Genomic DNA, 14,094 nt, shown 5'->3' with positions numbered 1-14,094 from the left:
ATCTGAAATCAAACGTGATAATCTTCTGTGTACATTGTGTTTTATTCTATATTGACATGCTGTCAATTAATAAAATGATGGAAAGAAATATATGATTTCAAGCCAGTCTCTTTCTTTCTTTATTTCTTTCAGCCACCTTTTATTGCATACATTTTCATTTTCCTCTGCTTCTTCTGACCTCTTAATAGTTTTTGCTAGTCTCACCTTTTTGCTGTCTCAATTGATAACTGCACATTAACTACATTTGGGCTTCGCATTAGGACTCCCCCTCTCCTCTCCCACCTCAAAATTGAGTTTCCAAATCTCTTTCCTTATGGCATCCCTGATACTAAACAGTGCAACTGAATTCTTTGAGCATAAAATTGTAACTCATGAATAGTGATGCATTTTACAAATTATAAGAAAGTAAAATTTCAGGTGAATAGAAAGTATATGAGGGCATGCTGAAAAGTAATGCCTCCAATTTTTTATTCTGTTCTCAATGTTGGTTGAGGTATTACATTTCACGCCTATTACTCAGTCGACTTTCCCACTTTGCTGATGCAAGATGCAATCCCTTGCTGCTAGAGAGCTCTGAACTGTACCATGTAACAAGGCAGTGGGTAGCGTAACTATCTCGGAGCATGAGAAATAGCATACTGTAATTGAGTTTCTGAAAGCTTGAATTCAAACAGTTCATCCACACATGATGCAGCCTCTCCTTGGCATGACATTGCCAGACCACACATGAGTGCTGTGACATCTGTAACAATGCGACGCATTGGGTTGATTGTCATAGGTCATCCTCCGTACAGTCCCAGCTTGGGCCCATCTGATTTTCATTGTTTCCCAAATCTTATAGAACATCTTTAAGGAATTTACTTTGATATTGATAAAGCAGTGCAAGCAGAGGTGAGGTTGTGGCGTCTTCAACGAAGTCAAGCATTCAACAATGGAAGTATTTACAAATTGGTCTCCTGTGGGAGAAATATATTTTTTGCCAGGATGACTATGTTGAGAAATAAGTATGTAGACATGAAAAATAAAGATGTAGAATGTTAATAAATTTGTTTTATTTCAAAAGTTTTAAGGGTTTTTAAAATAAAAGATTTGGAGGCACTACTTTTCAGTATGCCATTGTAAAATCCTTAAATAATGCCTTGCATCAGTTATTACTTGACTGGAATTTAAGAGAATTGTCATTCAAGCTAGGATCGACAATTCCAACTTCAGTGCTGCGATTTGTAGTGTCCATCAAAGCATTTCGGTAACAACACATTCGATTAGAACCTTCATCAATTTCATGAAATTGGAACAGATGGTTTCACTATACCTTGTAACACAGTTGGTAACTCCTCAATCATAAACAGAGATAAAATATGCATAGTCCCCTAAATGTTGCTCCAGCCTCAATGTCTTGTATATAATGAACAAGAGGATACATTATCACTCACATTATAAAACAGGTTATGTGGTGAACATGAGAAACTACAAGTACTGAGAGTCTGAGTGTTCAAATATCTTTTGAATTTGCATGCATAAATTCTTCTCTGCTTCAAATAAGAGCAATTTTTCTTTTGTCTGTTCACTGCACATGTGTGTGGTAGTCTGTAGTTTCACACATTACTTATATTCCATGTAGTATTTTCCGTTGTAATGAGTGTTTTATCAGCTACATAACTTCCAAAGTACAAAGCTTTATGAAACAAATATAACTGTGTGGCAATTAGGATACATTTTTTCTATTGTCTGTTTTATCCTACAGGACAAAAATTAAGTGAGTGTTAAATCTTACACAATTATTTATAATGATTTAAAGAAAATATAAATTTGTATACCTTAATTTTCTGTTCATACAGTACATCACTTCCCTTAACAGGTTCTGGTGTTGTAATGGCAGCTGCACTTTTACGTGTTGTTTTGGCTGTTAATTTGTCCTGTAGGTCTTTAACTTTCTTCTTTAATGTTTCTCCTTCTTTCTCAAGTTCTTCAACCTTTCTCCGTAAAACAGCAGCTTCCTGTATAAAAAAAGATATGATTTTAAAAATATAACTTTTTACTGATTAAGTAAGTTATGAACAGCTGAACTGTTTCTTAATTTTCAACTACATAATTTCTTGGTAAACATGGTATGGCAAGTTCTGACAGAATTTTAAAAAATTAGGAATAAAGGTAACAAAGCTCCAAGCAGTAGAGCTATTGAGTCATTGACACACACACACACACACACACACACACACACACACACACACACACACACACATACAGCCACAATGTGATGACTGAATTTTAATGGCCTGGTGCTTCTTGTTGGAAGATTCAAGTGGCGTCATTGAGACATTTCTGCTGGTGGCTCAGAAAACCAATGCGAGAGCTGACTCGGCACCCAAAGTTGAGGCAAATATGAGCCACTCCAGCAGGAGGGTTAGTCATAAGCTCATGTCTGCATGATAGTTTTGCAGCTAAGTTGTTAAGCTATACTTGGTCATGCATCTTGCTTCCGTCTGCAGTCAGTTTCCTCCATTTGCTGCGATTGTCAGCAAGTTGCTCCCACTTGTCACTGTCAACATCAAATGTGCACACATCATGCTTGATGCAATCCCTAAAGCATAGTGAAGGTCTTCCATGAGGTCTCTTGGCTCCTGCTATTTCACTGAGTAATGTGCACCGGGGCAGATGGGAGTGGTCTGTATGATGCAGATGTCCTAACCACCACAGGTGACGGTGCTTGAGCATGGCAGTGATACTCTGTTGTTTTGCAGTTTTCAGAGCCATATCATTTATCACATGATCTTTCCAATCGATACACAAGTATTTTTGGTGACAATGTAAGATGTTTGTTGACCCATACTTGTGTGTGGAACTTTCCAAAAGTGCTGGCAGCCTTTCCTATTCATGCATTTATCTTGTCATCCAGGGAGAGATCTTCTGTCATTATTGAACCAAGATAGCAGAATTTATTGACTACCTTCAGCAAGAAGCTGTCCAGTTTGATGACTGACAGATCTGTATAACCTTGTGCCATGACAACTGTCTTCTTTACATTTATAAACATGGAGAAGAGCTTGCATGTAGTAGAGAATTTATCCACGAGCTCTTGCAGATCATCTTGAGCATGCACTACAAATGCAGCATCATCAGCAAATAAAAGGCTATTTACAAGGAAGTCTTCTTGGAAGCACTTGGATCTGAGTAGAGAAGTGTTGAGCTTCCCATCATCTCTGGTATACAGATGAATGCCCAGGTTAGTTTCACCAAAAGCAACTTTGAGGAGAGCTGAGAAAAAAATATTGAACAGAGTGGGAGCCAATACGCAGCCTTGACAAATCCCTCTTTTCACAGCAAATGAGTTAGATGTGATTCCGTCGAAGACCACAGCATCTTCCATATCTTCAAAAGTACTGCATACAGTCCTTCTCTACTGACTGTGTCGAAAGCCTTGTTCAGTTTAATAAAGGCAATGAACAGAGGGGTTTTCTGCTTGTGGCACTTTTTCTTAATTTTACAGACTCTGAAGATCATATCAACTGTAGATCGTTGTGGACAAAACCCGCATTGTTCCTCAGGGTATATGTGCTCAGCAAGCTTCTGAAGTCTGCCCAATACCACACAGGCAAATGTTTTTCCAGGTATACTCAGAAGTGAGATTCCACAGTGATAGTTGCAATTGCTGTGATCACCTTTAAAGTAGCAATATTGGCAATGCGCATGTCCTGCGGTACAATACCCTCAGCCCAACATTTCAGTAAGAGGTTGAAAAACAGCGGAAAAACTAGCTTAAGTTTCACAATTTCTGTGGAGATGTTGCCTTTGCCAGGGCACTTCCCGCATTTAAGCTGTGCAATTGCTCTTTGGAGCTCCTCCATAGCAGACGTGATATCCAAGTCATGGTAAGGTGTTATCTGAGGAATTTCTTCCATTGCGTTTGGACTAATGTTGATGGGATGTGAGTAGAGGCTGGAGTAATGTTCTACCAAATGGTGCAATCTGTGATGACTTTTCCATCTATTTTCTTGAGTGGTACAATCTTCTTTGGAATGGGTCCAATGGCCTGTTTGATGCTCGAGTACACACCACCAATGTTGCCAGCATTAAAACACTCCTGTATGCCAGTGCAAAGTTGTTCCCAATAGGAATTGATGCAGTTGCAGACAGTGTGTTGAACAGCTGACTTTGCTTTGCTTAGTTCCCTGCATGTAGAATTGCAGGGGTTTTTATGCCAGATAACATGAGACCCAGAAAATATTAGATACGGGCTCCCAGGTAGATGCTATTTTTCTTGACTTCCGGAAGGCGTTCGATACAGTTCCGCACTGTCGCCTGATAAACAAAGTAAGAGCCTACGGAATATCAGACCAGCTGTGTGGCTGGATTGAAGAGTTTTTAGCAAACAGAACACAGCATGTTGTTATCAACGGAGAGACGTCTACAGACATTAAAGTAACCTCTGGCGTGCCACAGGGGAGTGTTATGGGACCATTGCTTTTCACAATATATATAAATGACCTAGTAGATAGTGTCGGAAGTTCCATGCGGCTTTTCGCGGATGATGCTGTAGTATACAGAGAAGTTGCAGCATTAGAAAATTGTAGCGAAATGCAGGAAGATCTGCAGCGGATAGGCACTTGGTGCAGGGAGTGGCAACTGACCCTTAATATAGACAAATGTAATGTATTGCGAATACATAGAAAGAAGGATCCTTTATTGTATGATTATATGATAGCGGAACAAACACTGGTAGCAGTTACTTCTGTAAAATATCTGGGAGTATGCGTGCAGAACGATTTGAAGTGGAATGATCATATAAAATTAATTGTTGGTAAGGTGGGTACCAGGTTGAGATTCATTGGGAGAGTCCTTAGAAAATGTAGTCCATCAACAAAGGAGGTGGCTTACAAAACACTCGTTCGACCTATACTTGAGTATTGCTCATCAGTGTGGGATCCGTACCAGATCGGGTTGACGGAGGAGATAGAGAAGATCCAAAGAAGAGCGGCGCGTTTCGTCACAGGGTTATTTGGTAACCATGATAGCGTTACGGAGATGTTTAACAAACTCAAGTGGCAGACTCTGCAAGAGAGGCGCTCTGCATCGCGGTGTAGCTTGCTCGCCAGGTTTCGAGAGGGTGCGTTTCTGGATGAGATATCGAATATATTGCTTCCCCCTACTTATACCTCCCGAGGAGATCACGAATGTAAAATTAGAGAGATTAGAGCGCGCACAGAGGCTTTCAGACAGTCGTTCTTCCCGCGAACCATACGCGACTGGAACAGGAAAGGGAGATAATGACAGTGGCACGTAAAGTGCCCTCCGCCACACACCGTTGGGTGGCTTGCGGAGTATAAATGTAGATGTAGATGTAGAACAGTGGCCTGACACTTAGCCTCAAGGAGAGGTTTCAGGACATCTACATTCTCGATGAACCAATCCAGCGATTTTGCTTCCAGATTACCGAACACATTTCCAGCCGTAACAATAAGAAATGATATTATCTTCTGCCAGTCTTCAAAAATAAGAGTGGCTGGGTCCCAGGGAACCACCTCTTTTCATATCTCATCACTACATGCGTCTACTGCAGCAGTGTTTGTTGTATGGTAAAGATTAATTTTTGTTTTGCAAGGTGTTCTGGAAGAGTGAAAATTTTTAGTCATGATGTGTATTTTTGTCAATACAAGTGCATGATCCATGTCATAGTCTGCACTAGGAAAAGAACATGAATAAAGAAAGTAATGTAGATCTTTCCTTTTAGTTAGAATAAGACCTAATTGGTGCCAACGTTTCAAGTGGGAGTGCATCCAGGAAACCTTGTGGTTCAGTTTGCCTTTTAAGTATGTAATGGTGACACACAACTGATACTTTGCACAGAATTCAAGCAACCATAGACTATTTTCATTTATCTTGCCCACTCCGTGTTTGCCTAGGCAGTCAAGCCAAATGGCAAAATCACAACCAATACAAGCATTGAAATCACCAAGGATGCACAGACGGTCCCCAGAGTGCATTCCTTGTACCACATCAATGAGTTGTTTATAAAACTGATACTTGGCATCTGCAGCTGAGGTACGTGTTGGTGCATGTATAGATATCAGCGTCAGTAGTCCACTATTTGTTGTGAAACACAGTCATAATGCATTCTGAGATCCCAATTGGGTTTTTGGTACAACACAGCAAGTCACTGCGGACAGCAAAGCAGAGTCCGTGCTGTCTGGGGCTAGCAACATCTTTGCCCTTCCAGAAAAAAGTGAAGTTTTTTTCCCGTATTGAGCCTTCTTCTGGTAGCCTGGTTTCCTCAGTGCTGTTATAGTGATATAGAGTTGGACTAGCTCTAAGTCAATAGCAGCCATTTCGTGTAGCTCTTGTGAGCCTCCACAGCTGTCCAGGAAGCCTTGCAGCATAGTGCAAATGTTCCGTGTACTGATGCATAATGAAATATCTTTACTTTTTATTTTATTTTTATTTTTTGTTTTTGTAGCAGCAGTGTGAGATATTATGGTGATAACTTCTAGCAGTGCTAGTGTTGCAATCACCCAATGGAACAATCGGCACCAGGACAGGCCAGTACCTAACTGACTGGGGGCTGCCCAGCTTGAAGTGGGGGTGACTGGCCAGTGGATCTACGATGGGCCCTCCCGCTGTCAATAGCGACCCCTGGTGCCCACTCCTACACCCATTAGAGCGGGCTTTTGACCAGTAACTGCCACTATCCATGTTGTTTCACATTGATGGAGTGTCCTCTCCGTGGATGCTACTGCACCTGGGATGCAGATTTTAGGTGACCGTGAGCTTGCCCACTACTCATGCCACCCTCTCGGCCTAGCTGACTGGTTCCACAGGAGCAATAATACGCAATGTGCGAGGTCAGTTTGGCTGCAGGCAATTGCCGCTCATTTCTGGTTGGACCGTACTTGTGCCTAACGGAAATGACGATTCCGGGTTTCAATTTGGAGTTGTCCCTCTCCTTTACAAATGGCATGCCAGTGCTAATGAAATCTGTATCACTGAAGACATGGGAAACAGGATAGGATAAGAAGAAAGAAAGGGCATTGTGAGACACGCTTTGTCTGGCTCCTCTGCAAAGGTCTGTCCAGCTTGGGAGACCCTGCCAGTAGCTACACTACCGCTGGCATGACCATCTGCTTCCCTGGAGCACGCAAACCCTCTAGCCCGCACAGACAGTGCTACTCTAAGGCGGTGTCTCCTGAGAGGGGCTGGCTGAATACACAATACTCTATTGCTTATTTAGCTGACACAATGCTATATATATATATATATATATATATATATATATATATATAATAGAGGGAAACATTCCACGTGGGAAAAATATATTTAAAAAGAAAGATGATGAGACTTACCAAACAAAAGCGCTGGCAGGTCGATAGACACACAAACAAACACAAACATACACACAAAATTCTAGCTTTCGCAACCAATGGTTGCCTCGTCAGGAAAGAGGGAAGGAGAGGGAAAGACAAAAGGATATGGGTTTTAAGGGAGAGGGTAAGGAGTCATTCCAATCCCGGGAGCGGAAAGACTTACCTTAGGGGGAAAAAAGGACAGGTATACACTCGCACACACACACATATCCATCCTCATATACACAGACACAAGCAGACATTTGTAAAGGCATATATACTCCATATAAAGGCATATATATATATATATATATATATTTAAAAAGAAAGATGATGAGACTTACCCAACAAAAGCGCTGGCAGGTCGATAGACACACAAATAAACACAAGCATACACACAAAACTCTAGCTTTCGCAACCAACGGTTGCCTCGTCAGGAAAGAGGGAAGGAGAAGGAAAGACAAAAGGATTGGGTTTTAAGGGAGAGGGTAAGGAGTCATTCCAATCCCGGGAGCGGAAAGACTTACCTTAGGGGGAAAAAAGGACAGGTTTACACTCGCACACACACACATATCCATCCACACATACACATACACATCATGTCTGTGTATGTGTGGATGGATATGTGTGTGTGTGCGAGTGTAAACCTGTCCTTTTTTCCCCCTAAGGTAAGTCTTTCCGCTCCCGGGATTGGAATGACTCCTTACCCTCTCCCTTAAAACCCAATCCTTTTGTCTTTCCTTCTCCTTCCCTCTTTCCTGACGAGGCAACCGTTGGTTGCGAAAGCTAGAGTTTTGTGTGTATGCTTGTGTTTATTTGTGTGTCTATCGACCTGCCAGCGCTTTTGTTGGGTAAGTCTCATCATCTTTCTTTTTAAATATATTTTTCCCACGTGGAATGTTTCCCTCTATTATATATATATATATATATATATATATATATATATATATATATATATATATATATATTTAAAAAGAAAGATGATGAGACTTACCCAACAAAAGCGCTGGCAGGTCGATACACACACAAATAAACACAAACATACACACAAAACTCTAGCTTTCGCAACCAATGGTTGCCTCGTCAGGAAAGAGGGAAGGAGAAGGAAAGACAAAAGGATTGGGTTTTAAGGGAGAGGGTAAGGAGTCATTCCAATCCCGGGAGCGGAAAGACTTACCTTAGGGGGAAAAAAGGACAGGTTTACACTCGCACACACACACATATCCATCCACACATACACAGACACAAGCAGACATTTGTAAAGGCAAAGAGTTTGGGCAGAGATGTCAGTCGGGACGGAAATACAGAGGCAAAGATGATGTTGAAAGACAGGTGAGGTATGAGCGGCGGCAGATTGAAATTAGCGGAGATTGAGGCCTGGCGGATAGCGAGAAGAGAGGATATGCTGAAGGGCAAGTTCCCATCTCCGGAGTTCTGACAGGTTGGTGTTAGTGGGAAGTATCCAGATAACCCGGACGGTGTAACACTGTGCCAAGATGTGCTGGCCGTGCACCAAGGCATGTTTAGCCACAGGGTGATCCTCATTACCAACAAACACTGTCTGCCTGTGTCCATTCATGCGAATGGACAGTTTGTTGCTGGTCATTCCCACATAGAACGCTTCACAGTGTAGGCAGGTCAGTTGGTAAATCACGTGGGTGCTTTCACACGTGGCTCTGCCTTTGATCGTGTACACCTTCCGGGTTACAGGACTGGAATAGGTGGTGGTGGGAGGGTGCATGGGACAGGTTTTACACCGGGGGCGGTTACAGGGGTAGGAGCCAGAGGGTAGGGAAGGTGGTTTGGGGATTTCATAGGGATGAACTAAGAGGTTACGAAGGTTAGGTGGACGGCGGAAAGACACTCTTGGTGGAGTGGGGAGGATTTCATGAAGGATGGATCTCATTTCAGGGCAGGATTTGAGGAAGTCGTATCCCTGCTGGAGAGCCACATTCAGAATCTGATCCAGTCCCGGAAAGTATCCTGTCACAAGTGGGGCACTTTTGGGGTTGTTCTGTGGAAGGTTCCGGGTTTGAGGAGATGAGGAAGTGGCTCTGGTTATTTGCTTCTGTACCAGGTCGGGAGGGTAGTTACGGGATGCAAAAGCTGTTTTCAGGTTGTTGGTGTAATGGTTCAAGGATTCCGGACTGGAGCAGATTCGTTTGCCACGAAGACCTAGGCTGTAGGGAAGGGACCGTTTGATGTGGAATGGGTGGCAGCTGTCATAATGGAGGTACTGTTGCTTGTTGGTGGGTTTGATGTGGACGGACGTGTGAAGCTGGCCATTGGACAGGTGGAGGTCAACGTCAAGGAAAGTGGCATGGGATTTAGAGTAGGACCAGGTGAATCTGATGGAACCAAAGGAGTTGAGGTTGGAGAGGAAATTCTGGAGTTCTTCTTCACTGTGAGTCCAGATCATGAAAATGTCATCAATAAATCTGTACCAAACTTCGGGTTGGCAGGCCTGGGTAACCAAGAAGGCTTCCTCTAAGCGACCCATGAATAGGTTGGCGTACGAGGGGGCCATCCTGGTACCCATGGCTGTTCCCTTTAATTGTTGGTATGTCTGGCCTTCAAAAGTGAAGAAGTTGTGGGTCAGGATGAAGCTGGCTAAGGTAATGAGGAAAGAGGTTTTAGGTAGGGCGGCAGGTGATCGGCGTGAAAGGAAGTGCTCCATCGCAGCGAGGCCCTGGACATGCGGAATATTTGTGTATAAGGAAGTGGCATCAATGGTTACAAGGATGGTTTCCGGGGGTAACAGACTGGGTAGGGATTCCAGGCGTTCGAGAAAGTGGTTGGTGTCTTTGATGAAGGATGGGAGACTGCATGTAATGGGTTGAAGGTGTTGATCTACGTAGGCAGAGATGCGTTCTGTGGGGGCTTGGTAACCAGCTACAATGGGACGGCCGGGATGATTGGGTTTGTGAATTTTGGGAAGAAGGTAGAAGGTGGGGGTGCGGGGTGTTGGTGGGGTCAGGAGGTTGATGGAGTCAGGTGAAAGGTTTTGTAGGGGGCCTAAGGTTCTGAGGATTCCTTGAAGCTCCGCCTGGACATCAGGAATGGGATTACCATGGCAAACTTTGTAAGTAGTGTTGTCTGAAAGCTGACGCAGTCCCTCAGCCACATACTTCCGACGATCAAGTACCACAGTCGTGGAACCCTTGTCCGCCGGAAGAATGACGATGGATTGGTCAGCCTTCAGATCACGGATAGCCTGGGCTTCAGCAGTGGTGATGTTGGGAGTAGGATTAAGGTTTTTTAAGAAGGATTGAGAGGCAAGGCTGGAAGTCAGAAATTCCTGGAAGGTTAGGAGAGGGTGATTTTGAGGAAGAGGAGGTGGGTCCCGCTGTGACGGAGGACGGAACTGTTCCAGGCATGGTTCAATTTGGATAGTATCTTGGGGAGTTGGATCATTGGGAGTAGGATTAGGATCATTTTTCTTCGTGGCAAAGTGATATTTCCAGCAGAGAGTACGGGTGTAGGACAGTAAATCTTTGACAAGGGCTGTTTGGTTAAATCTGGGAGTGGGGCTGAAGGTGAGGCCTTTGGATAGGACAGAGGTTTCGGATTGGGAGAGAGGTTTGGAGGAGAGGTTAACTACTGAATTGGGGTGTTGTGGTTCCAGATTGTGTTGATTGGAGTTTTGAGGTTTTGGAGGGAGTGGAGCTGGAAGTGGGAGATTGAGTAGATGGGAGAGACTGGGTTTGTGTGCAATGAGAGGAGGTTGAGGTTTGCTGGAAAGGTTGTGAAGGGTGAGTGAGTTGCCTTTCCGGAGGTGGGAAACCAGGAGATTGGATAGTTTTTTAAGGTGGAGGGTGGCATGCTTTTCTAATTTGCGGTTGGCCTGTAGGAGGATGCTCTGAACAACCGGTGTGGATGTGGGAATGTTTCCTTCTATTATATATATATATATATATAATAGAGGGAAACATTCCACGTGGGAAAAATATATTTAAAAAGAAAGATGAAATGTCCGCTTGTGTCTTGTATGTATGGATGGATATGTGTGTGTGTGCGAGTGTATACCTGTCCTTTTTTCCCCTTAAGGTAAGTCTTTCCGCTCCCGGGATTGGAATGACTCCTTACCCTCTCCCTTAAAACCCATATCCTTTTGTCTTTCCTTCTCCTTCCCTCTTTCCTGACGAGGCAACCGTTGGTTGCGAAAGCTAGATTTTGTGTGTATGTTTGTGTTTGTTTGTGTGTCTATCGACCTGCCAGCGCTTTTGTTTGGTAAACATCGTTCTTTTTATATATATATATATATATATATATATATATATATATATATATATATATATATATATATATATATGTGTGTGTGTGTGTGTGTGTGTGTGTGTGTGTGTGTGTACTCTAGCCCAAAAAAGGATTTATCCTAAACCTAGTGAAGTTTTCAGTCTTGTTTGTGCACCTTCCAACAACTTAGTGCATCTACTATTTAATAAGTTGTTACATTTATTACTCTTAAATTAATCTCTTAGCCATTTATAAACAGACCTTCTAGAGACAGATGACTAAACTGTGAAGAGTATTTCATATTACTTGTTTGTTTTAAAAGAAAATTTACCATTCTTATAATACATACATCAGTAATCTGATATATTACAAAACTATATTATTTACAAAACAGTAATCACATTCTCTGCTGAAAACAACACTTGCTATACAAACACTAAAGGACTGATACATACAAATGGGAGATAAATGGCAGAATTGTTTCCTTAATTATCTGGGCAAGAATACTTTCCAAATATCAGTGCTATGCTGTAGTGCTGATCAGAACACTCTACAATAATAATATTGGTCAAGTTCTGCACCATAGTGACATGTTAGTGAAATATCCAATTCGAAATAGGCTTAAAGGTGCTATGTGCTCAAATATATGCTCTTTCCTTACACTTGTGAGTAAGAGACATGACCACAACGACAGAGTGGAAATAGGTTCTGTTTTGGTGGATGACTTTTTAATCAAGCCAGACTTTGGCCAAAAAGATTGGACATGGTCACTAGTATAACAGAGAGACAGAATATAAATGACAATCCTTCTCCAGCACATACACATGAAGAACTGCATTTTCTGTCAACTGCTTCAGGAGTGTTGATGAATGATTTGGGGTGACTTTGAATTCTCAGGAAACCAGTGTACTAACACAGCTTGTCCCTGGAATTTCTCTTGCAGACTATGATTACTAAAATCTCCCACACTCATCTGAAGCAGACAGACTTCATCTCCTACCTTGGAAACATTCTCTTGTATCACCGTGCTTATGAAAGGTATACAAAAAATCAGTGCTAACCATGCAGCCTTTAGATGCCTCTCACATTATGTCTTCTTCAATAAAGATTTGCAAATAAGTGCTAAACTAACAGTGGCCCAGGCAGTTATTGTCCCAATTTTGCAGCACTGATTATTTACCTCATGACATCATAGAACAGAATTGCTTTTACCAGCAGATACTGACCACTTATGAAGTTTCTTGTAAACAATCCACTGCAGCTCAAAAGGAACAATGATGCACATAATGACAAAACCAGAAGGACAAATGACATCCATTACATCACATAAATGTTGCCTTCAGCACAAAAAGGGATGCACAGTACTGCAACTAAAATTTTTGATATAAAATGTCTGATAGACAGCAAAGTAAAATTTGAAAACAAATTGAAAAAGTTTCTCCTTGAGAAATCCTCCAGTTCCATAGAAGAACTTCTTTTATTTTATAGTGTAACAGTTGGTGGGTGGGAATTACTAACTCACATTTGTGTAACTTACAATAATACAACCTCTAAATGTCCAGCATGTAGCCATATTTACAAATTAATTTATAATGTGAATGTAAAATGACTCATTCTACATCATTATGAAATCCATAGAACATGAAACTATAAGACACCCTGAAATGAAACCCTAAAATTGTAGCCATATTTACAAATTAATTTGTAATGTGAATGTAAAATGACTCATTCTACATCATTATGAAATCCATAGAATGTGAAAATATAAGACACCCTAAAATGAAACCCTAAACTTCATCACAATGGGACCATGGAGTTGTTCCATTCAAATGCAATCACCATACGAATTAAGGCATTCATCCCACTGGAAGATGAGGTCATCAGTTCCTGTTCCATAGAATGTGGTCAGTCACTGATAAGTCCACCTCCACACCCATTCGTGCACTTCCTCGCTTGACTGAAATTAATATACAAGCATGTCTTTCTTCAGGTCACCAAATATGTGAAAATCACATAGTGAATGATCCTCGAGGTACAAAGGATGTTGCAGTGTTTACCAACCAAGTCACTGAAGTGTAGCCTTCATCTAATTGGCAGTGTGGTGGTAGGCACTATCATGCAGCAGAATGATTCTATCTCATAGAACTATGCATTGATTTTGGTTCCATGCTCAATGACTGATTTTGGTTCCACGCTCAATGAACTCGATGACCAGAGGACTCCTATAGTCAAAGAAGAACATCATGACCTTACATGATACCACCATTTCAAACCTGAGGGCAAACGGCCAAGCCAACAGTTTAAACATCCCACATCTCTCCCACCAAAGAAATCCAAAGCCTTTTTCCAAATGTTAGGGTAGAGTCAGGATGATCCTCTTCTTAGACTGCATGGGCCCCCTGCTCTTCATGTTCCTTTGGCAGGGAACTGCAATCAATGCACAGTGCTATGAAGACACTTTCCAGAAAATGTAATGGGTCATAAAGTAAAAAATGTCCAGGAATGCTGTCATACAGCATCATCC

The 14,094-nt window shown here is 42.0% G+C and overlaps 1 protein-coding gene across 3 annotated transcripts in view; it reads right to left on the bottom strand.

The window, feature by feature from the left end:
- The window catches only part of LOC126161334 (trichohyalin), a 447,594-nt gene that overhangs the window by 138,890 nt on the left and 294,610 nt on the right, over positions 1 to 14,094 (bottom strand). For all 3 annotated transcript variants that reach the window (XM_049917093.1, XM_049917095.1, XM_049917094.1), the window contains exon 15: positions 1,818 to 1,997. In XM_049917093.1, coding sequence (XP_049773050.1) covers positions 1,818 to 1,997 — 180 coding nt within the window. The remainder of the gene's footprint in view (positions 1 to 1,817; positions 1,998 to 14,094) is intronic.

The sequence above is a fragment of the Schistocerca cancellata genome, chromosome 2 (assembly GCF_023864275.1).
Source record: "Schistocerca cancellata isolate TAMUIC-IGC-003103 chromosome 2, iqSchCanc2.1, whole genome shotgun sequence".
NCBI classification, from domain to species: Eukaryota; Metazoa; Arthropoda; class Insecta; order Orthoptera; family Acrididae; genus Schistocerca; species Schistocerca cancellata.
Note: the sequence above shows the minus strand (reverse complement) of the source record. Positions and strands in the feature narration are given on the sequence as shown.